Source organism: Hypanus sabinus, chromosome 6 (assembly GCF_030144855.1).
Source record: "Hypanus sabinus isolate sHypSab1 chromosome 6, sHypSab1.hap1, whole genome shotgun sequence".
NCBI lineage: Eukaryota > Metazoa > Chordata > Chondrichthyes > Myliobatiformes > Dasyatidae > Hypanus > Hypanus sabinus.
In genome coordinates, this window is record NC_082711.1 from 169,074,000 (window position 1) to 169,099,612 (window position 25,613).

The 25,613-nt window shown below is 37.7% G+C and overlaps 1 protein-coding gene across 5 annotated transcripts in view; it reads right to left on the reverse strand.

The window, feature by feature from the left end:
• Nucleotides 1–3,774: 3,774 nt before the first annotated feature.
• nlk2 (nemo-like kinase, type 2) overlaps nucleotides 3,775–25,613 on the reverse strand; it is a 141,866-nt gene continuing 120,027 nt past the window's right edge. For 2 of the 5 annotated variants that reach the window (XM_059973468.1, XM_059973471.1), the window contains 4 exons: nucleotides 11,981–12,067; nucleotides 11,352–11,550; nucleotides 7,370–7,463; nucleotides 5,202–5,923 (listed from right to left, as the gene is read on the reverse strand). In XM_059973468.1, coding sequence (XP_059829451.1) covers nucleotides 5,869–5,923; nucleotides 7,370–7,463; nucleotides 11,352–11,550; nucleotides 11,981–12,067 — 435 coding nt within the window. In that variant the 3' untranslated portion in view covers nucleotides 5,202–5,868. Of the gene's footprint in view, nucleotides 4,381–5,201; nucleotides 5,924–7,369; nucleotides 7,464–11,351; nucleotides 11,551–11,980; nucleotides 12,068–25,613 lie in introns of those variants that run through there. The other 3 variants (XR_009512843.1, XM_059973467.1, XM_059973470.1) reach the window with 3 other exon arrangements.

Sequence of the window (25,613 nt, forward strand, 5' to 3'; positions counted from 1 at the left end):
GTACTTCACTGCCCCCTTAAATCCCAGGACATTTCTTCACATTGAATACCCAGCCTCCATTGAAAAAAACATTTAAATACATCTTATAGGTTAGTAATCAACACCATTAAATGTTGATGAGGTTGTGCATGTGAGGGAGGAGCAGGTACAAGTATGGGATGGCAGAATAAGGTTTAAGTGCATGCCAAAGGTTATGTCTTAGGAAAACCCAAGATACACTTAACTGCATTCATTTATCCATCATTATTACAACGGCACACAGTGTAAGGTTCTAGTTATAGTACAGAATTTTGAGGTTAAATACAGAATGAATTCAAATGCCATGACAGCACACTTCCAAGTTAACATTTGAAATAATGTTTCAAATAATTTTGCTGAAACACTGGTTTGCAATTTAAATGGCCCTAATCTCCATAAATCAGTTTTCATCTACATTCTGCCTAACTGGTAAGATAAAGGGCATTCCAAATCAGATAACTTCTCAGATTCTTAATCATCATCCAGGTCTATGATCTGCAGATGGACTGAATGTAAATAAAATGTTCGGAACAACTCAAAAGGCTTGAAGTTAGGAAAATCATACAGCAATTCTAATTCTCCATTGCCTGTTTCATTGATAAATTTCATTAGCTGCATCATCTTATACCAGGGAAGTCAGCTGAGACTCCAGAACAAAGCTAGGCATCTTCTGATCCATTTGGCTCCATTGGCAATATGCCTTAAATGGAGTTATTGGTTACAAACAGATGTAGTCATTAGTATTTTACTGTTAACTACAAATTTCTTTAATTACTTTTAGTTTAAACCAGCACCCCTACTGACAGCAGCTCGTCAAGTGTCCTCCTTCCTGGGCCAGTTTTTCAAGTTGCTCCCAGGTATAGCCCATCTTCAAAAATCCTTCTTCTTCCAGGGATTAGGTCTTTGGAGCTTTTGTTGGTATTTCTTTAACAGGACTGCTCGCCCCATGCCCTACTCTCCTCCTTTCACAGCTTGGCCTGGGACCATCCATGGTGTAATAAATTACATAAATAACTTTCATTATCCAAGGTAGTTCTTTTTGAGTGTTAGCATGTTCACAAGTGATTATTCAGGGTGGAGGTACAAGAGACTGCAGATGTAAGAATCAGAAGCAAAAAAATTCTTGAGGATTCGGTAGATCAGGCAGCATAGAAGGTCCCAAGCAAAAAAGATAACCTTCCCTTTGCTTCCACAGATACTACTTGGCCCACTGAGTTCATCCAAGTTTTTTTTTTAGAATGATTGTTCACTATTTGCATGTCAGCTCTTTGCTGGAATAATTGATCTTTCAAACCAGAGCTAAATAATTAGGATTTTTTTCTTCAAATTTATTTCAGTGGCAATAACTTGAGGATTTGCTCAGGGAATTACAAAACACTAAGAGGGCAGGAAGGGTAATATATTACTTTACACTGTACCTAGTGCTAATTAGGGTCAACAAATGTTAATTTGTTTCCTTTTAATGGCACATTCTCAACTCATCCAAACAATTTCCTGCTGATAAAAAAACAAACTGCAGAAATATATTAAACTATTCTTGGTTTGCATATTCTCATGAGCATGCAAAATATCAGTCAGTGATGGTTAGAGAAAAAGGAAATGTTCCTCCGTTTTAAAAGACAGGAAACTTTTAGGAAAGCTTTGTGGCAGAGCATTCACTCTTCTTTTGAAACAAAATGTAGTTGGATTCTATAAATAGGATCAGGGTTTCCAAACTGACTGTAAGATCATCATTAGGTTCTAAATATATGAATTATGTTAATTGGAGAAAATGATCAAGAATGAAAGTAGTTCAAGTGAACTGGATCCCAACAGAGATTGATTATATGAATATAGAACTATAGATCAAGTATAATATTAACAAACACCAGGAGGTAAACTATTATTTTTCTACTTCATTACCAACAAATAGAAATTAAGTTTGCAAATAATGTAGCCAATTTCTTTAAAAAAACTTAATCCTTAGGAGGTGGGTGCCAGAAGCAAGACCAACATTTACTTCCTATCCCCAAATGCCCAAAAATGGCTTACCTGGCCTTTTCAGAAAGCAGTTCAAAGTTAACCACCGTGGTTTGAGATTTCATAGATGGATAGCAGATTTTCTGTACAAAAATTGAAGTATATTTGGGCTGCAATTAAAACCTGACTGCAAAGTGTTTCAACGTACACAAAATGTTGGAGGAGCTCAGCAAGTCAGGCAGCTTCTAAGTAAGGGTCTTCTATATTCCTTTCTATTGACGCTGCCTGACTTCCTGAGTTCCTCCAGCATTGTGTGTGTGTGGCTCAAGATTCCAGCATCTGCAGATTGTGTTTATAACGTGATCCAACTTGACCTGGATGTAAGTTCTGATTTTTCTGCAGTTACCTCTGCCACAGCAATCAAGCCTGGTATTAATCAGTTTTAAAAAATAATTAAATAGTATTATCTTTAGAGGGGAGATAGTAAGCATTGTACTGATGGGATATGTTACCAAGTTAGGCTGGTACAGCACATTCTGATTAAATCCAAACTTCATTGTCCCATCAGAATGTATACCCAGCTCAATCGAAACCCACCATGCGAGTGAAACTGACTGGGTTCAGACTTGGCATCGAGACTCTGCCCCAAAGATCATAAACCAAATGATTTTACTGGTTTATGGCCAGCGTTTCTATTGCAGATTTATTTTGTGAATTTAAATGTCCAAGTTGCCACGGTTTAATTTGAAAGCACAAGTCTGGGTCATTATTCCAGTAATTTAAACACCAAATTACTACTCTGTCCCCAACTTGAGTTATTAAATTATAGAAATAATAAATCAGACAGAGGCACACTATAGGGAACAATATTGTATCAGTAATAAGGAAATGGATATTTCATAAAACCATGCCAGTGTTGGTGCTATCAAACCAGTCTTGGTGATGAACATTGAAGACTCCCACCCACACAAAATTACATGTCTATGCTAACTTCAAATTATCTTCCAAATGTTATCATCAGCTGAGGGAGGGTGGAAGGTGATAAGATCGTCTTGACCATGCTCGACCTGGTATACTCCTAATATTATTCTCTACTTTAATGGATCGACTAGGGTGTCATTAACTGCTTTACCAAGCCACAAACTTCAGCATTTAAGTATCAATTACATTACTAGGGAAATGGGAGCTACACAGGGAACCAGGTGGGGTTTTCACAACAATCCGGCTGTTTGATACCCAAGTTACTGAACATTGTTTAGTAATTCTACATCTGCCATGGTAGGATTTTAACTTCTCTAGAATATCAGTCCAGATTTTTAGCAACTAATCTAGTATTATAACTGCTGCAGCACCAGTGTACTCACTAATTGTGGAATTTCAATTCCAGTGATGGTTAAAATGCTTCTGGATGCAGTCAGCAAGTTGCCCATGGTAACTTTGAACATTTCAGTATCTATTATTAACCATTTAAAATACTGAAAGCAATAAGTATAAAAACAATAGTTTACACTATTGCAGACGCACATCAATTTCTGCATTTAGTGGAACTTCAATTTGAAGCAAAGTGAACTACATTTTGCAAGATCTAATGAGAGGTCAATGATTCAAATTGTTGATGCTGTTTCTTGCTTCTGAGATGCTGCCTGAAAAGACTGCCATTTCCAGTCTTTTCAGTTTTTAGCAAATGCAAACTACTTCACTTATGGCTTAACATCAAGGTCATTTAATTTCTTTGTAAAAATCTTTTATTTCACTATTAGTAGATATTCAAGTAGAGGTTCAAGACAAGTCTTTGGTAATGGATCAATCCTAAATACAGTATTCTATACAAAAACAAACATAATGAAAACATTTTAGTCAGTGAATAGGTAGCTTGTGTCTGTTATGGAGTTATCCATATGTTGATTTTTATGATTAAATGGTTGTAATCCAAAACAAAATCCTCCTCAATTTGAGGAAGAAAATTCAGCATCTTTGTTTGTTAGCGTTTTCCCCTCTAAAGGTGCAGAAGTGGTTTTAAAATATGTTTACAGAAAGGACACATTAAAGACCTGTGTATTTGAATAAAACTACAAAAAAAAGTTTAAGCACTTCAATACAAAAAGCAACCAAACTGAAGGGAAATTTTTACTCAAAGATGCATGTGTGAGAATTAATGGCATATTACAATCATAAAGGGATATTATAACTGAGGACTTGTGTTTAAATATACAGTAGCACAAACTGACTAATACCACAGATTTTTGTTTTCAATATCACATTTAATGAATTTCCACCACTGTACTTCAAATCTACATTGTACAAAGTGACCGGCAAGTGTGTCACATAGGATGATGAACTTCAGGAGAAGTCTTGAAACCGGTTTCTCAGCAGGCTCTCAGTATTTTTTTTTGCCCCTGTTTACTGAAAACAGAATTCAATATAAGCCTTAGTTTATTGTTAAAGCTTTGGGGGCTTTAATACCTTTTTTTATATAATTCATAAAATCCCCTCATTGTTCCTAATTGTAAATAGATGCAATTTCCAGCACAGATTCTGCCACAGCAAGCAATTTAAGTTAAAAGTTCAAAAGAAATAAAACATTAGGGACCTATTTTGAAATCTGTGTACACCTTTGCTCTGGGTCACTCGCAGCAAGAGTCCAATGCTAAATACAGATATGAACTACAGTTATTTAACAGTCAAGTATTCATGACCGATCCTGGGGTCATATTCTCAGCTTTGAACACAATTGCGTATTTAAGACAATCCATAAAGGTTCCTTCGTATGTGTGAAAAACTTTTTTTTCTTAAATATAAAAGCTGGAAGGGACATTCAAGTTTTAAATCCCCACGCTGAATTGTTTTTAAAAAAACGTGGAGGTAAACAAACCAAGTTGTACACTCCTGGAGGTAGAGCCTTCAATTTCTGTTCATATATACATATACACAGGATATTTCAGTGTTCCAGTAGGTAAGGATTTGTCAGAAAGGATATTTAAACTCTGCACTACTGTGACGTTTCAGATCAACACTCCCACAATTCTGCCTAAAGACACGACACAATTAACATAATCGCCTATGTGCTGCTGCTTTTCCTGTTACACTGTCCAGTGCAGAAAATAACTTTTACAGAATATTTCACAGACCTAAAATGTGCAAGCTAATTCCTCTATACAGTATTGTCAAGACTTTTAAAATCTACCCAACACTGGATTTATATACACAAGTGATGTGGGATGATGCATGCTCAAGGTTTAACTGCAGAAATAAAACAAAATGTTTCTAAAAATTGGTTAAATATAATTAAGGGATTGGGGAACATAAGTTACTTCTGCTAGTGATAAACCCACACTCACTCCATCTTTCTAATCACAATGTATTACAACAACAGCAAACCACTGCCAGCTCTGAAGAGAAGTTATAGAATTGATCAACTGACGTGACTTCATGATAGGTCAGCATAGACTTTGCATTCGCAGCCAGCCTTGGTAAAAAGTGTCTTCAGGAATAGATGGGACAGCGTTGATTCCTTAAGAGATCCTGTACATGCCTGCTCCTCATCCCACTTCAATGTCAAGACAACTAGTTCAATTAGTGCAGCTTTTATTTAACCACCCCCCACTCCCCCCGAGCCAAAAAGCGAAGACTGCACAAGGTTCCATAAATACATACAAACTGTGCAGCTCCTGCTAAAGCTGCTTTATTTCAAAGCACAACCACCAATTTTATCCCTAAAAAATACAAGTCCAGCATATTCCTAAAAGTATATTCTTTACAATTATCAGTGGTTTATTTATTTTTAAAAAAATTTTATAAGTAAAATTACACACTTGTCCCGACATAAATGGTACTGCAAGTTTTAGACTCCAGTGAGAACCTAAAATATTTGTCATCAGTAGTTTCTTCCACTTACTCCCATACCAGTGGAGATGGGGGCATCTCAGAGGGCTGAGCTACTGTGGAGCTGTTAAAGGAAAAAAAAGTGGGAAAATCAATTTTTTAAAAATCCAAAATATCAAATCTCTTTCAAATAACAAAAATTCTAAATAATTAACAAGCATTTGTCAGTGATCACACTTTGGGTGTATTGCTGTTATCTTACATAATAAAATATTTGTAGAGTATAAAGGATTGTGGGTGTAACATTCTGGTTAAAAACTACAAAAGTTATCAAAATATAATTGAAACATCAACAATTTTGCTGAAACTTGTCTTTAGGCCTTATGAATCATGTCATTTCAGAAGAAAGCACATATGTATCATTATAAATAAATGCCCTTACTATATGTTAATTTTATGGTTTAGGTAATCATTTCAATATATTCTGCACTTTGTAAAACAAATACTTCAAATCTACTACAATATTGGGCGTTAACCTTCTAAGTACTTAATGTCAGAAGTACATTTCAAAATATATAATTTCCTAGCAAAATCAAGAACTCCAAGTTTATTTGCTTCTCATATGGAATAATATAAACAGCAGTATGGCGGATACAATAGGGTCTTTTAAGAGACTTCTGGACAGGTACATGGAGTTTAGAAAAATAGAGGGCTATGGGTAACCCTAGGTGATTACTAAGGTAAGGACATGTTCGGCACAGCATTGTGGGCCGAAGGGCTTGTATTGTGCTGTAGGTTTTCTGTGTTTCAAAACTGGTCAAAAATAGCCAAATTCAATCCCTGGATGGTGCTGACCTCAGGTAGAAATTTGTAGCCGTGCAACTGGCTTCATGTTTGCAGAGTGATGTATATGGGATAGGAAAAGAGCTAGAGCTCGAATATAATGCCATCCTTTGGTATAACTATTGAACATAGGAAAGGTATCAGAGAATTATACATAAAACCATTTATCAGCATTAGAATTAATATTTTCTCCCATAAAGAAATATGCCTAGATACATAGCTAGAACTTTAATGGCTGAAATGGACTGAATTATATTTAAAATGCATTTCCTATTCTATTTTCACATTCATAATTTTATGACAGAAAATTAAAAATCATCTTCTATATAGAATAATTTAGCATCCTAAAAAAAGTAAATTAAACAACAGATTTTCCAACAGAAGTCTCCATAACTTTTATCATCAGGAGTGACATATATAGTTTTGGGTTTGTCTGACAAATCTATTCGAAGATGTCTATAGAAAATTATAATGTTCTTTCTAAAATGTTACTTTCTAAAAGCCAATGATCTTTTAATCATTTAATTTCACGTGTTGTGGTATTTAAATAAATACATTATGCAGAAAAGATTTTTTAAAAAGTATCTGAAAATTAAATAGAATTTAATACCGTTCTTAATTTGTTCAGAAGTTACTGCCCTTCCACAACTTTTCTACACAAAAGTCTGGAACACTTTAAGCACTGCAAATTCAAAAATACTTGGACAAAGTGTCTACAATAAAATACCTGATAAAGCTTTTAAATGCAGCAGACTGTGGATTGATACATAATGGAACCCGATTTCCTTTCTGCTGTTCCAAAATGAATTGATGAATGAGCTCTGTAGAATAGGAAATGAATGGTATTTAATTATAACAATACAACTTCCTGCCTTCCAGTCATTGTCAAATTGATTTACCAGTTTTTTTTACAATTTCCCACTTGTGGAACTTCTGCTGGCCAGGAGGAAACCAGTTGAGGATGTGAAAGAATGGTCAATACATCTCGCAAAATCCTGCAATCTTAAATCTTGATTAACAGTGGAATTTTAGTATGAGGATAAAGGATTATGAACGTGATCTTCTCAGTCATTCATTCACGTATGAAGTGTCTTAATATAAAGAATGTCCAATGTTTTATTAAATGTGGAGAAAATGGTAAATGAACATGTGCAGCCACTAAAGAAGAAATTAAACACAATGACAGCTTGGTTCCAAAGATTTTTTTTAAAGGAAACAGAGATGTAGATAAATGAGGAGAATCTTTTTCAGCACTGAGGTGATAGATAATGACTACCACCAATACTAAAATAGGAGAAACATGCCAGAGTCAAAGAGTTCAAGAAGCTTTCAAATGAAGAATGATGAAGATATAGAGGCTACTGCAAAGCCAGTGATTTGATGAAAACGATTATTTTAAACTTGTGTGTTAGTAGAGCTCTGAACCAGACCTACAAAATTAGATATGAATAGGTGGTACAATATTGGTAGTAAAAATATGGAGCATGTGCATGTAGGAATGAGAGGCAGGCAAAGACAATGAAGCATTTCAGAAGTGCTTAAAATTAAATAATATTGGGGATGGAAAAACTAAACTTGGGAAAGAAATGGGAAGTGTTGCAGATGTAGAAAAACAATTTTGATGATGTTTTGGATGGTCAATTTGAAAGTCTGAGATGATAAAAATTTGTAATGATTGATTTGAACTTCATAAGTGGTTTAAGGGAAATAAAGAGTTAGCAAAGAAGCAGAATTCTGGTGATCAAAAGGAATGATTTTGTTCTTCCCAATGTTCAAATGTCTGCCTTCATGTTTGAGAGTACATCAAGACTCTTTTAGCCCAGCTCGTTCACACCAACCAAAATAACTCTTCATAGTAATCCCATTTTCCTGCATTTACACCACTATAGTGAATCATTTCCTTTAACAATTATGGTTCACAATTATTATGTCTAGGCACTTGTACATCAAAAACAAACACACTTTAGGTGGAAGTTGGATAAAAAGGGATGTAAAATCTTTTGCCCTCCTTCTCAACAGCACTGCAATCCCCACTGAAATTACCGGGGCCCCAATATACGAGAATCAATTCTCAATAGGGCCAGAATGTCTGAAAGATTTGACCATTGCCATGCAAGCAAATCCAAAATTTACGCTGTCCACAGCCTATCTACGACTTTGTGACGGGTGCCATTGGATCTGTCACTTCACTCCAATGCAGTGATCCATGTATCCCGGGTGTAATTTCCCATTATCCTGAAGAATTAGCCTCTCTGCACCTATATTAAACCTGGATAGGACTGATATTTCAGCCCACAGAACGGGGCTTCAGTTTAATGTTTCTGTTGTCTACTGTTACTGATGAAAACACTTCTAATTCATATTAACTTTAATAATTTTTAGTTCTCTAAATGCTGGAGCCATGTAAACACTAGACAAAAAGAATTGTTACGCCTGTGCCCCCCCCCTCCTTTTTGAGAATTGCAAGATCGCTATTAAGTCAGGGCAGGAGACCCAGGAAATGAGAGAGAGACGTTTGGAATGTCCTGGCCCCAGCGATACAAAGCCATGGGAAACGGCCATTGTCTCTTGGAGACGGAATTGTGTATTGAATACTGTACTCCATGGAAGCCCTCAGGCAATGTGGGCTGGTTGGGGGGATGGCATCATTCCACCCTGATTGACATCTGAGACCCTGTGGGTCAGGATAAAAGAGGGTCTGGGGAACAGCCCCTCAGACGCACCAGGAGAAACGCTAGAAGTTCCGTGACGGCGTTTAATAGCGATAGCCAGTGGAGGGCCCACGTGTGTCCTTTCCCGTTGCCCCGGGATTGAGGCCCTACCACGGAAGGTGGCTTAGCTAAAGGAGAAATCAGCCCCAACGACTCTCGAAGGATTGACATCATAAAAGGAATGGGCAAGTTTTAATCCGTCTCTCTCTCCAACCAAAAGCTGCAGCTTGAATGAACTAAAGTGACTTTTATATTTCCATCAGACAATACATTATCCCCTGGACAACGATAGAGCTATTTCTTATTGATTATTATTATACCCGCGCTTTTAGATTTAGTATTGATGATGTATATTATATGTATGTTTGCATTGATATTATTTTTGTGTATTTTTATCAATAAATACCGTTAAGAATAGTACCATCAGACTTCAACGGACCTCTCTATCTTTGCTGGTAAGTGACCCAATTACGGGGTACGTAACAGAATAAATAAGGGTTTTAAGAGGAGACATAGTTCGAGCCATAGTTTTGCATTCTGTGAAAGCCTGTCAGGGAATTCTAGACATGTGTCCTCAAAAGTACACTGTCTGAGGCCTACCTGTAACTGTGGCCTTGTTATGCATCACTCTCAACTCTTGGATGCAGAAAATCAGAGAGATCCATTCTCTGCTCAAAGCTCATGTATGTGCTGGTGGGAGGGAACACAGGTGACAATTCTTAGCTGGCTTGATTTGATCTATCCCATTAATCACTTTTTCTAGCTCTTTGCTTTAAGTCTTTTCTTTCACATTATGGGAATTCATCCACTTTATAAGCAGCAATTCTACTTCCACCAACTTTTCAAACTGCAAGTTCAAGACCTGCCACCACTCCAGATGGATCTTTTTTGCTCAGCTTTACTCTAACCTAAGCCAGAAGAACCTCACTTCACCGGCTTCTTAACCTGGCTTCTCCTCCCTTCCATTCCAGTCCTGATAAAGATCTTGGTTTGAAACAACGACTGTTTATTCCTCTTCATAGAAACAACGACTGTTTATTCCTCTTCATAGATGCTGCCTGGCCTGCTGAGTTCCTCCAGTATTGTGTGTTACTCTGGATTTCCAATATCTGAAGAATGTTTATGACCTTATCTTTTAAAAAGTTATAATGTGACTTCTCTAATCATAATCTGTACATTAGGCAAAAAAGTACCTGTATGCTGCTTGACCATCCAGATCCCTCTGTTGCTTTACAATTTCAATACCAGACATACCTTTGCTTCACTAATCTTCTAACAACCTGACAATTAGCATTCATGGTTAAGAATTCTTGGGATTGAAGTAGAAATAGCCAATTTCTACTCCCAAACATGATGCTTTGGTTCAGGTTTTGCTGGCAAATGCCATGAGTTTAAATGCAACCAAGTTAAGGACGTCGGCATTTGTAGTGTTCAGAGTGGTACTGAACTTACTTGGCAATAGTTGGAGTACAGCTGTGGAACTCAATCTTGCCAAAATTCCTCACTACTTACTCCAGGGAACTGGTTCTTGCATTTTTTGCTAATGATTTTGATGGGGATTGCACTGAGGGTGCGGGGGGTGATGCAGAGAGAGTGTGTACAGGTTTTTATGTCTCTTAAACTGTTTTTGTAATTAACTGTGATTTCAGATGTTTTTTTCTGCTTTCCTGATTTTTTTTTAATAGAATATACTGTGTGTTCTGGAAGTTTTAAAAACCCTTAGCTTTCCTGTGAGTTTTTGGTCAGTGCTACTTCAGTGTCCATGTGGACTGATGCGTTGTTGCTGGATACTGGGACAATTCTATGGCAGCAAAATAGGATCCTGCATTTGCATTGGGTGACTGTAGGTGGTAAATGAATGCCAGCAGCTATATAAGGTAATAAAGATGCATAACTTGTTATTCGTATCTTTTACACATAAAATTATGAAAAAATTCATTCATAGTCTTGGTACAAAATGTTGCAACTACAGGGAACCGTATTCAAAACTGTACTAACCTTTAACCTGCCGAACAGATGTCAAATTTTTTTCGAAGCTGTCATCAAATTTGGGATTGGTGATGGGCTCAAAATCATTGGTGTAAACACGCCCCGTAGAGGTGGTATAACAGCACTTGCACATACAAGTGTGGTATCTAAGCCGTCCTTCATCCAAATATGGATGTGCCAGGGCATCCTTTGCAGAGATTCTTTTTGACTGCAGTGTAAAAGGAACAGAAACTTTTAACAACAAAAAAGCTACTTTTTCCCCATTATTTGACATTATTCTACTCTTCAAAACAAATCAAATGATAAATTTTCAGGTTAAATCTATAGAACTTTTTAGTTCATCCATGATGTCCTTATCAAACAACTTTACTATAGGTTTAAATAGTATCAAACATTAATTGATATATTATAACAAAATTACTGAAATAGCATGAAAATGATACCACATCTACTTGAATTTTCTAACTTATTCTTATCCATTTCAATTAAAGATTGCATACATTTTCGGAACAATTCCAATGCTCAGTAACTTGAGCACTATTCAACATTTATTTTGGATGTTTTCCTGTTAGCATTACCAGTGGTGCAAGGTAATGGAGAAGCGATTCTCATACTGGAAAATAAGTGCGCATACTTACAGGATCAAAGACTAACATCCTGCAGAGGAGGTGGACAGCTTCATGGGTAGCCTGGCTGGATAGCGTATAAAGGACAGGAAGTGATGGCTGTGAAGAGAGGGAAGAAAGGCTTTGAAGACTTCAGTGATTTGCAACAGGATGTGAGACGTCACTTCTAATGTTTGAGTAAACAAAACAGACAAGTTGTGATAAAAACAAATTACAGGAACAGTAACTTTAACAAGGCATTTTCAATTTAGGCTTCTGTGTTAAACACTATTTCAATGATTCTCAGAATAACTTATGCAGTTTTGTAAATGGCAAACTCTATCTAAATCAATTTTTACTTTTGGGATTAAAGTGCATAATTAATTAGGGTATGGTTTACTATGAAAGTTCACTAATCTGAAGTGTTTCCCTCATGTTGGCTGGAACACTGAACCTTAATTTCTGATAAAAGAAACAAGTCAAAGTCAAATTTACAATTCAATCTGATTTCAGAAGCCAACTAGATCAGATTTAAGCACTGGGAACTTCTGGAGTTTAGCCAGTTCTTGGTTTCATACCAAAGTCAAACAAACAAACTTCTTCATCTCAAACCAATCTGAAATTGTGAAACAGAAAAGCAGCATGTTTATTCACACTTAACTGCAGAGAATGATTTGTAAAATCTACAAGGGCAAAATGCTTTAGATGTCTGAAGTATGAAATACGTCATAAACTGGAAATACTCATCAGGTTAAATGGTAACTAGAAATAGAAACAGGGCCAGTGCTATAGGTCAACAGCCTCTCATTAAAACTGATGAAATGTCATTAACCTTAGGGTTTTAATTGTTTCTTGTTGAATATTTGAATATTTCCAGCATTTAATACTTTTCTATTTAATTTGATAAAATCACAAAAATTTAAATTCATGTCTTGCCATTGTTTAAACTAAACTATTTAAAGGCAAGACTATCTAATTTAAAGTTATTATTCAGTATGTGACATTTACAAATACCATGCTTTCGTTACATTTGATGACAACAGTGTAAATTTAAAATAAACTTGCAAATAAGCAGTCACAAGTAGAATTTGCCCAGCTTCAAAAGCACAACTAGATTGCTCTACCTGTCAATATTAGGTTAATTATTCCACAAAGTGATTTTATAAATGCACAAGTAATATATGTAGCTATAAGCGTACACTAGTGCAAACTGATATAGGCAATTGTGACTTTCTTGCTCATTCTAATATGGAGTAATTAGTGGCTGACTAGGAATGAGGCAATCAAAAACAGTAATCCTCATAAAGCACATTCCTCATAAGGAACAGATTCAGGCCACTCAGCCCATTGAGTTTGCTTCGCCATTTCATCATGGCTTATTTATTATCCCCCAACACTATTCTCCTCGTAACCTTTGACACCATGACTAATCAAGAACCTATCAACCTCTGCTTCAGATATACCCAATGACTTGACATCTGAAGCTGACTGTGGCGATGAATACCATAGATTCCCTACCCTCTGGCTAAAGAAATTTTTCCTCATCCCCACTCTAATAGATGTCCATTTATTCTGAGGCAGTGCCCTATGGTCCTAGACTCCCCACTAGAGGAAACATCCTCTTCACGTCCAGTCTATCTCGACCTTTCAATATTCGATACATTTCAATGAAACTTTCCGCCCCACCATTCTCCTAAACTCCAGCAAATACAGGCCCAGAGCCACTAAACGCCCCTCATACATTAATCCTTACATTCGCAGAATCATTCTCATGAACCTCCGCTCCATCTTTTCTTTGAAAAGAACCCAAAATTGCTCACAATATTCCAAGTGCAGTTTGACCAGTGATTTATAAAGCCTCAGCATTACATTCTTACTCTTGCATTCATTTCAAGACGGCTGAATGTTAACATTGTATTTGCCTTCCTTACACTGACCTAACCTGCAAACTAACCTTCAGGGAATCCTGTACTAGGATTCCAAAATCCCTTTACACCTCTGATTTCTGAATGTTCTCCTCACTTAGAAAACAGTATACTGTATGTCTTTCTTCCTTCTACCAAAGTGCATGACCCTACACTTCATTACACTATATTCCACCTGCCACTTCTTTGCTGATTCTGCCAGCTTATCTAAGTCTTTCTGCAGACTCCTTGCTTCTTCAACACTACTTGGACCTTCACTTATCTTTGTATTGTCTTCAAATTTAGCCACAAAGCTGTCAATCCTGTCATCCAAATCATGAACATATAACATGAAAAAAAGCAGTCCCTACCCCTACACTACCCACTGTGGAACACCACTAGTTACTGGCTGTCAGCCAGAAAAGGCCTCCTTTATTCCCACGCTTTCCCTCCTGTCAAGCAGCCAATCTACTATTCATGCTAGAATCTTTTCTGTAATACCGTATCTTGTTAAGCAGTCTTACGTGTGCAAAGGCCTTCTAAAAATCTAGGTGAACAACATCCACTGACTGTCCTTCGTTTAACCTGTCTGCTATTTTCTCAAAGGATTTCAAGAGATTTGTCAGATTAGATTTCCCCTTATGGAAACCATGCTGACTTTGGCCTACTGCGTCATGAGCTTCCAAGTACCCTGAAACCTCATCCTTAATAATGGACTCCAACACCTTCCCAACTACTGAAGTCAGGCTAACAGACCTGTAATTTCCTTTCTTCTTCCTCCTTCCCTTCTTTAAGAGTGGAGTGACATTAGCAACTTTCCAGTCCTCCAGAACAATTCCACACCTAGTGATTCTTGAAAGATCATTATTAATGCCTCCACTATCTCTTCAGCTACCCCTCTCAGAACCATGGGGTGTAGTCCTCATCTACCTTCAGACTTTTCAGCTTCCCAAGCACCTTCTCCTTAGTAACAGTAATGACACTTACTTCTGCCCTGACACTCTCACAGTTCTGGCATTCTGATAGTGTCTTCTACAGTGATGACTGACGCAAAATATTTAAGTTTACCTACCATTTCTTTGTCCCCCATTACTACCTCTATTTCACTTGTCAGCCCTGGTTGTATCATCCTCCCTTTAGAATACTATTTCATTTTTGGGATTATCTATCCTGTGCTTTCTGAATTGCCCCCAGGAAGTTCCAGCCATTGTTATTCTGTTGTCATCCTTGCTAGTGTCTCCTTCCAATTAACTTAGGCCAGCTCTTCTCTTTGTGCCACTGTAACACTGATATATCTGACCTTAGCTTCTTACTGATCCTGAATCTGCTTGTCTAACAATGTTAGTTTGCTGCAGAAATAGTAATGGGTTGAAATGACTGAACCCGATGTTTGGACGATGATTTAGGCACCTGGCCAGATTGAAAATGTTAGGGCGTCGACGCCCAAGGGTGAGGAACGGGTCAGTTCATTTCATCTCACTGCTCTGTGCTGAACTAAGAGTCTGTGCACTTCAGTTCAGAGCACCATTGCTTGCATTTATTGTTTGCGTGATTCGTTTTTTCATTTCTCTGCATACTGGGTGTTCAACAGTTTTTTTTAAACTGTGTACTTTTGGGTTTTTTTGCTTCATGGCTGCCTGTCAGGAGATGAATCTCAACGTTGTATAATGCATGCATACTTTGATAATAAATGTACTTTGAAAAGGTAAAGCATCTCTATTTTTTCAACTAACCTACAATACTACAGGCAGTCCCTGGGTTACGCACGAGTTCCGTTCCTGAGTCCGTCTTTGAGTTGGATTTGTATGTAAGTCGGAACAAGTACATCTGGTATTATTTAGCGTCAGTTAGTCAAACGTTTGTTTTAGTATATAGAATATATTTTCCCTTTCTATGTATATAAAACACTTAAGAAACATATGTATTCCAATAATTAAACCACTGTGTTGCTTAGTAATAATCGTAGCTTTCACATGCTCCATTATTCTCACATTATCCGTTATCCTTTAAAATTGTTCCGATCGTTGATCGATTGTAGCCTAATGACCAGTGGTATTTCACTTCTTTACAAACGCTTTATTATTTCCACTTTATTTTCAATTGTGATTGCTTCCCATCAATGGAACAGAAACACTGCAGGCGATGGGTCCCGAGCTCCACCGGCTCCCGAGGTCTGCTGAGCCCTAAGGACCTCCTCACTGAGACAGGCTAAATGGGACAAGTGGGGGCTGTGCTGGGTTTGGGTATTTGATCCTCCACAATATTCTGCATGGGAATTTAAACTGGAGGTGGCAGTGTTTTTTACGATGTTGAGCTGTGAGCTCGACATCAACCCGGCACAGATGGTACGGGAGTCACTGGATTGACATCAACCCAGCGATCTGTCACTGGATCGAACTCGGAAACCTCCGTTCTCCAGCCCAGCGCTGATCTCACTGCACCACCTGCCGACTGGAACCGGGGGGGGGGGGGGGGGGGGGGGTGTGGCGGGGTCAGGGTGAATCTTACTAAGAACAACTCAAGCCAAATACAAAGTTAAACACTCAACACAATACCAACATCATTGACTTAAAATGGCATTCTACTTCCTCGGTTCGTAACTCGGGGACAACCTGTACTTTCAACATAGCACATTTTAGGCAACAATGCATCCTGCAAATTCCTGAACGTATCCCCTATTTGCTATTTATCCCCCTTACATTAGCGGCTGGATGTACTCTGGGCTTTAAAAAAAATCTGTCAATTATTAGATTATTCTCAAAGCCAGTTACAATTTAGGAACATGTACCACCACAGTGCTAAAGCAGGTATGAAAATTGCCCAAGATGATTGATTGAGACAGTGTGAATAGAGAGAAACTATTTCCATTTGCAGGTAGCTCAAGGTCAAGGGACAGTGATTTATAAAAGATCCAGAGATTAAAGGCTGACAAGGGAACAGCTGCAAAGAAAACTTACATAAAGTAGATTTTTTTTCTCTGGGGACTCAGCATTGTAAAAAGTAGGAAGGAAATGTATTGGATTGCTCTACAAAGAGTTGCAGAGATCCATTGGCTCAATAATTACCTACAATAACCATTCAATGAATTCTGAAATATAGTAAATTATCAAATATATTCATTCCAGTATGGTTCTCCTAATCAGCATAATACTTCTATATCTTCCCACCCCCCCCTTTCACTTGGTACCAAGTCATTCCCTGGCTGCTGGGCTGATTGGATGCAGAGAAAACAGTAGACTTAAGCATTTCTAGTTTCTTGCCCAATATAACATCACACAAAATGTTCCCTAAAGATACTTATAATGCATACATTTCCCAATCATGAAAACTGCTTCACTTAGAATAGTATGAGCCGTTGCATTTTTGCCCCAATTCTCTGGTCAACTGCAAGCCAATGATGCTTGTCACCATCTCAGGAATCCAGCAATCCTACACAGAGATACTTCCTAGCTCTATCTCAGCTTCTATCAGAACTCAATTCAAAGGGACCTCTAATGCTGACCAACAGCAATACAAACCAAAAGGCCAATGACATTAGAATTCTCACTAGAAGGTACACCAGAAAGTAAAAAGCACTATTTTCATTTAATTTTAAATAGATTTTACTAACCGTAAAGATCAGAACATGCACAGGACTATGGAAGAATTCAATATACCACTTTTTTTTACTTTAAGTACAATTTAAGTAATTGAGTAAATAACAAGCCATATTCTTGAAAACATTTTTATTTAGGATCAGTGAGGTTGTTAAATTAATATAATTTGATAGAAACAGGTACACCTCATGCAAAAAATAAACGAAGAAAATAAAGGAACAACACACACAAAATGCTGGTGGAACACAGCAGGCCAGGCAGCATCTATAAGAGAAGTACTGACAAAGGGTCTCGGCCCGAAACGTCAACAGTACTTCTCCTATAGATGCTGCCTGGCCTGCTGTGTTCCACCAGCATTCTGTGTGTGTTGTTTGAATTTCCAGCATCTGCAGATTTCCTCGTGTTTGCAAAGAAAATGAAGGCCTTCTACTGCAAGAATAGTTTATATATACATGAAGTTATCACTTTATTGACTCAATTAGAAAAGGTGGTAAAACAGCTATCTCAGTGGGGGAGTGGGAAATCAACAGAAAATTTTAGATATTGCCCTTGTACATGCTTGAAGTACCCGACAGCTGCAAGATGTATTGATAGCAAACACGGATTGTTGAACCATAACTACAACTGTACATTCATAGCTTTTATCCATTTACAATCAAACTGTTTGATCTTAATGCTACTGTAAGTACATATATGGGGTGATTTTAAAATTCCAAACAAAATGAGAATTTAAATAAGGTTTATCTACTGGCTGTTTACAGATTACATTTAGCAATTTTTTTCCTGTATCTGTTAAGATATCAGTTACTAGACACGTGACAGATAACAAAATGACATTGTGCATTAATGATCCCATATTTTGCTCCTAGAATGTGACTAAGGTTGAGGAATGCAATTTATTTCTTCCTCACTTTGAGAGGGTTCTGGGGAAATAGTACATGAATCGTTGCGTGTAGTGTGGTGAAACACAAGGATTTTGGGATTTCCAGTGGCCGAAAGGAATGATAATATTTTTCCAAGTCAGGAAGATGTCCAAGGAGAAAGCATTGGTGGTGATGTTCCTACGTGCTGATTGCATTTGTAACTGTTGGGTGGTGCAGATTACAGGCTCAGGTGGTACCATCTAGGAACCCTTAGAATTTTATGGATAGTAATTGTATTTTTAGTGCCAATGGAGTGAATGCTTAAGTTTTTAAAAAAAAGCACAAGCAAGTTATATTGTCTGCTAAGTTATCAGGGGTAATCAAGGATTCATACATTCAGGCAACTGGGAAGTAACCCACCGTTCAAAATGAGCTCTGTGAACAATGAAAAGGCATTGATAAAGGACGGGGTGAATATACACAGCACTGAACCTGCTTGTCTACAAGATATTTATGTGCTTTGCCCTTAATGGAAAATGAGCTCCTCTTTCTCTCTCTCACTGGGCACTGAATATGTTCTAAACCTTTGATCTGCTCAGTTAGTTGTGGCTTGTTATACACATTTACAGTGTGGGGTAGCTTCAGTGGGATGGCATTTTCTTTCCATGTACAGCACCTTCATATCAGGAGATCATTCAGTCCATTTGTCTGTATGTATCTTTCAAACAGAAGCTATCCAATCCCTTCCCTTTTTAAGCTCTAGGTATATACAGTAGCTTTATAGGTCACCACATTTCTAGTTCCCATCTACTTTGTAAATGTGATGGGGATTTGCCTTTATCACTATTCCCAGCAGTGTATTCCGCACTACTGAAGGGATTACCATCCATCTGGCTGAAAGAAAATGTTATCAACCTCTCATTTCCCCTCATGTTCCAAAGACTAATCAAATCCAAGTACAGCCAAAATTTTCCATTCTTAGGAATATTTAGGACTTGGTCAGTGGTATTGTACAGTAAAGCCTACCACACATCAGTACATTGTGCTCTGCTTCCAAGGGAGGTATTACCCAAAACGGACAGGATATGTTCAAGAATCTGGCTTTGAGAAAGATTGCATCACAAGGTTTAGAGAAAAATGTGATGTCACGTCTCAGAACGATTAGCCAAGGGCTCCAAAATGTCAGTTCAGTGGAATGTATGTGTTCAAAGTTCGAAGTAAATTTATTATCAAAGTACACATACATGATCATAAAAGCCTGAGATTCAATTCCTTGTGGGCATCCTCAAATCCATAACAGAATAATAACTTTAACAAAATCAATGAAAGACTGCACCAACTGGTTATTCAACCAGTGTGGAAAAGACAACAAAATGCGCAAATACAAAAGGAAAGAATAATAAATAAGCAATAAATATCGAGAATGTGCGATGAAGAGTCCTTGAAATTAGTCCATAGATTGTGGGAACATTTCAGTGATGGGGCACATGAAGTTGAGTGAGGTTGTCCCACTGGTTCAAGAGCCTGATAGTTGACTGGTATTAACTATTCCTGAACCTGCTGGTGTGAGTCCTGAGGTTCCTGTACCTTATTCCTGATGGCAACTGTGAGAAGAGGGTATGACATGGGTAGTGGGGGTCTCTGATGATGGAAGCTACTTTCCTGTAACAACATGTAGATATGCTCAACAGTGAGGAGAACATTATCCATGATAGATGAGGCCATATCCACTTTTTGGGGGATTTTCCATTCAAGGGTATTGGTGTTCCTATACCAGGTTGTGATGCAGCCAGTCAATATACCCTCCACCACACATCAATAAAACCACGTCAAAGTTTTAAATGTCTCTCCGAATCTTTGTAAACTCCTAAAGTAGAGGTACCACCATGCCTTCTTCATAAGTGCACATAAATGCTAGATCCAGGACAGGTATTCCTAAATGACAACACTGAGGAATTTAAAGTTGCTGACCCTCTCTACCTCTGATCCTCCCATGAGGACTGGCTCCTGGTCCTCTGGCTTCCTCCTCCTGACGTCAATAATCAGCTCCTTAATCTTGCTGACATGAGTGACAAGTTGTTGTGGCACCACTCAGCCAGATTTTTGATTTCCCTCTTATGTGTGATTTGTCCCCACATTTCATTCGGCCTACAACAATGGCGTCGTCAGCAAACTTGAATATGGCATTGGTGCTATGCTTAGCCACACAGACATGAGTGTAAAGCAAGTAGAGCAGGGGGCTAAGCACACACAGCCTTCTGGTGCACCTGTGCTGATGGAGATTGTGGAGAAGGTGTTGTTGCCCTCTGCAAGTGTGGAAATCAAGGACCTAATCGTACAAGGTACTGATGCCAATGTCTTGACATTTATTGATTAGTTTAAAGGGGATGATAGTATTGAATGCCGAGTTGCATTCAATAAAAAGCATTCTGATATTTGTACCTTTGCTGTCCTAAAGCTACAGGATTGAGTGAAGAGCCAATGAGATAGCATATGCTATGTACTTGTTATGCTGGTAGGCAAATTAGAGTAGATCCAAGTCACTTCTCAGACAGGAGTTGATATATTTCATCACCAACCTCTCAAAACACTTCATCACTGTGGATGTAAGTGCTACTGCACGATAGTCATTGAGGCAGTTAACCACATTCTACTTAGGCACTGGTATAATTGAAGCAGATGGGTACCTCACACTGCCAAAGTGAGAGGTTAAAGCTCAGTAAACACTTCAGCCAGTAGATCAGCACAGTTCTTTGGTACTTTGTCAGGATGCCACAATTAATAATTTCTTGGTTGAATACTACAATTTTCTAGAGAACTTCCAAAGAATACAAATTTGTACATAAATAGTTATCAAGTTTTGCAGGTACAAACAAATCATTTCTTCTAGTTCCCCTTTGTTTAATTGCTCTTCTTTCTCTTTACTTAAATGAAACAGTATAAACATGCTGTTTTATTAGAAACAGTTCAGAAATTTCTAAAATAACTAAAAAGAGCACTTTATTAATTGAATCATATTCTAAATACTTGGATCTGTATAATCTGGACCTCTCTTTTGTCTCTAAAAATGGTTTACTCTGACCATTTAGCTGAGGGACAGGAACTGGCCAGCATTTAGATAATCATTGAAAGTTCAAAGTTAATTTATTATCTAATTACATATATGTCACCGTACCTTTACCCCCAAGTCCCCGAGATTCTTCTTTTCAGGTATTCACAGTAAATACAAAGGAACACAATATAAGCAATGAATAAAACACATACAAGATGGACTAACAACTAACGTATAAATACAGAGAGAAAAAAATATAATTAAACAATAAATATCAAGAAAATGAGATAAAGAGTCATTGAAAATGAGTCCATAGGTTGAGGGAACAGTTGTGTTGGGGAGAATGAAGTTATCTCCTCTGGTTCAAGAGGCTAATGGTTGAATGCTAACAACTGTTCCTAAACCTTCCATACCTTCTTCCTGATGGCAGTAGTGAGGAGAGAGCATGGTCTGGATGGTGGGGATCCTAGGTGATGGATATTCATCTGAGTCTATACTGAGTTTTTACTGTGGATTATGAAAGCCAAAAAACAATCTTTTCCTTACTCGATAATATACACAAAATGCTGGAAGAACTGAGCAGCTAAGACAACATCTACAACAATGAGTAAACAGTTGATGATTTGGGCTGAGACCCTTCATTAGGACTGGAAAACTCCTTTTCCTTACTTAACATCTCAGATATCACCCACAATCAGTGGATAGAGATTGGGTTTCAGAAGCTCGCTTCAATTTTCTCTTCTCTACTCAGGGTCACTGAAACCAAATGTAGCATCAAATGACGCAGCACAAATGAGATCAGCTAACATATTACACCAGAAATTAGAACCAATATGATTTAATACACTATGCAATGAGCAAAAAGCCAATCCTAGGCTTTTGTTTTTGAGAAATGGAACTACATCAGAAAATACTGGTGTTGCTTAAACTTCAGCTTTGTAAATTGACTCAATTCTATTACCCCGAGTGTGAGATTTAGATGCAAATAGTATCTTGTGCGTTACTTTTCTTTCTTGATCCCTTTGGTACTTTGCTCATGCCTTTTCACATACTGTATTTTAATATAACAGTAACAAGGACTAAAGCCACAGGATAAATGTTAAACAAAACTCTTAAATTTCAAGTTTTGAATTTACATGAAAATGTTCTCTCCCCTTTTGCAAGCCTTATTTAACTCAAGTACTGTAGCACAAAATGTAAAAGATCTCTGGAAGGTAGCTTTAAAATCTTGGTTAACCAGACATCCTTCATCTTAAACTGTTTGAGGGCTCTCACAGTCAAATAGGTTAACTCCATATAACACATGTCATAAATACAGATTGCCAACTGCCACTGGAACAACAAATGGCTTATCAACCTTAAAAGTTCCCCACTCTTATGAGTATTTTATCTCCCACCAACAGCAAACGAACAACACTAATGGCTCTTATCGTAAAAGAGAACTTATTAGTCCACATTTATCTACAAAGCCAGAGAATTTAATGATTTCAGTACATAAAGTGAAAATCTAAATATGTTTTATTTAGAAGTATATTGAACACTCCAGTTTTTATACAAATTGCAAATATAATTCTTCTTAAATATAATTTTTCCAATAAATTGAAGGAGTTGCACAAAACAAGCTAACTATTACATTTCTAATACAACAGTATTTTTTTCCAAAACCAGTTCAAGTAATTAGATTGGGAATTGGGTGGGACATAAACCAATGTGGAAACCACAGGCCAAGACATTACCCAACTCAAGTGAACTGGCAATCTTTTTTCCAGAACCACTGCAGTTTCTATGTCAAACATATCCCCACAAAGTTGTTACTTTTTAAAAATACAGAGGATTGTGGATGATTGGACACATTGAGAACAGGACAATTTGGCACAATAAAGCGGCTGACCTAATTAGCTGAAGTTTCATGGAATCAGTTAAAGGTATACGAAAAAACTGAGCAACAGGTTATGTATTAAATGAAATACAGAACAAATTAGAACACAACAGTACAATAAAACTCTGCATATGTTCCTAATGGTTTTCAGCAGAGGAATTCATCCAGCACATGTATGCTGCAGTGTTCTTTTGTTTGACTGTAAATGAATAAAATCACTGCCAATACCTAGAGCAGATAATGGACTGCTTTCATAAAATGCTTTTCTAAATTTTATCCTCCAAATCTTCATTTTCATTGTAACATTCAAGATGATTGTCAATGCCTTCAAATTTTTTTTAATAATCCCTAACTTGTTGATGTTTTGAAATAGTTTCATTTTCTCTACCAGCTGTTTCTGGCATCTCCAAGCCTGAATGCCTGAAATGGCAGTGGTTATTGTCTTATTGCTCATTTCTCACCAACATATGAGGAGTGCTTGGCAGCTTTAGAATAGAAACACACAAACGACGCTATTTAAAAACCTTTTGCTCCAAGCACAATGTAGCGCCTAATGGCCACACATGTGCACATGACTGACGCTTGGTAGAAACTGTTTGGCAACAGCCTCCTGTTCCAATTAAACTCCCAGAAGGTTAATTTACAGGTCTGTGGTAAAGGCAGCAAATACAATATTGGCATTTATTTCAAGGGGAATAGAATATAAAAGCAAGGAGGTAATACTGAGCCTTTATAAGGCCCTAGTCAGGCCCCACAGAGTATTTTCATTAGTTTCTCACATCTTAGGATATATCATCATTGGAGAGAGTCCAGAGGAGGCGTATGGGGATGACACCAGGAATGAAGGGGTTAATATATGAGGAGCGCTTGGCAGCTTTAGGCTTTGGAATTAAGTTGGATGCAAGGGGGCGGGGGGGGGGGAACCTCATTGAAACCGACCAAATGTTGAAAGAACTAGATGGGTGGATGTCGAGATGATGTTTCCTACGCTGGGGGTATCCAGAACTAGAGAGAACAGCCTCAAAATTGAGGGGCGACCTTTTAGAACAGAAAGGCAGGTGTATGGAGTTGAGTGGGATCCAGGATCAGCCATGATGGAATGGCGCAGCAGACTCTGTGTGCTGAATGTCCTAATTCTGCTCCTATGTCCTACGGTCTTAAATTACCTTGTCTTACTCTACATAGACTTGACTTGTGTCAAATGATTTCCCTTTGTATGCAACATTTATGCAGTGAGTGGATATAAAATTGTGAATTAAATCAGAGCTTGTATTGGGGAATAAATGTATTTATGTTCAAGTGTTAAAAAAAAACTATAACCAGCAACAACACAGCTAATACCAGGCACTATAAATGGACTGGGAATAACTGAATTGAAAAATGCACGTGATTTCACTAAAATTATAAATGTATAGACATACTTGCTTTTATATATCAATTAAATATTCCTATGTTAACTCATAATACTGAAACCACCCTTACCAGGAGGCATTGTAATGAGATAAACTCAGATGCCAATTAGATATACCCCCCTGTTAATGTAAATATCTAGTCAACCAATCATGTAGCAACAACTGAACACATAAAAGCACGTAGATATTGTCAAGAGGTTCAGTTGTTGTTCAGACCAAACATCAGAATGGCAAAGAAATGTGATTGAAGGTGACTTTAACCGTAGAATGATCATTGGTGCCAGAAGGAAGGGTTTGAGTTTCTCAGAAACAGAATCCCAGGAGATCACACACACACAACAGTCTCAAGTCTAGTGCATAGAGAATAATGTGAAAAACTAAATGCATCCAGTCAGTGGCGATTTTGTGGGTGAAAATGCCTTGTTAATGAGAGAGGTCAGAGCAGAATGGCCAGACTCAAGCTGACAGGAAGGCATCAGTAACTCAAATAACCATGCAGTGGTTAACGTTGGTGTGCAGAAAAATATTTCTGAATGCACATGTTGAAGTTTGAACTAGATGGGCTACAGCAGCAGAAGACCAACCGAGCTCCACTCTTGTCTTAATAATGTGGCCACTGAGTGTATATAACAATTACTATATAACATCCGGGTAGATGGGGCTCATCAGCCGTGTTTGGCAACTCATCTAGAATAAAAACTCTGATCTCAAACTTCCGCTGCCCTGTGGCTATACCTACACATGGGGAAGGCTTTGGGAGTAAACTCAAAGGAAAAATTCACAGCTGGCATCACCAAGGCAGTCCTACTTTGAGTTCAACACTAATTGGCAACTCCTGCAACACTGTTGGTGCCAAGCCTTTATTAGTTTCTGCTGTTTCTTTGGATTCATCAACTGCATGGAGAGGGAGAACCTGCTGCATGGGTAACATCTTGTTATCTATATCATACAGTCCTGGCT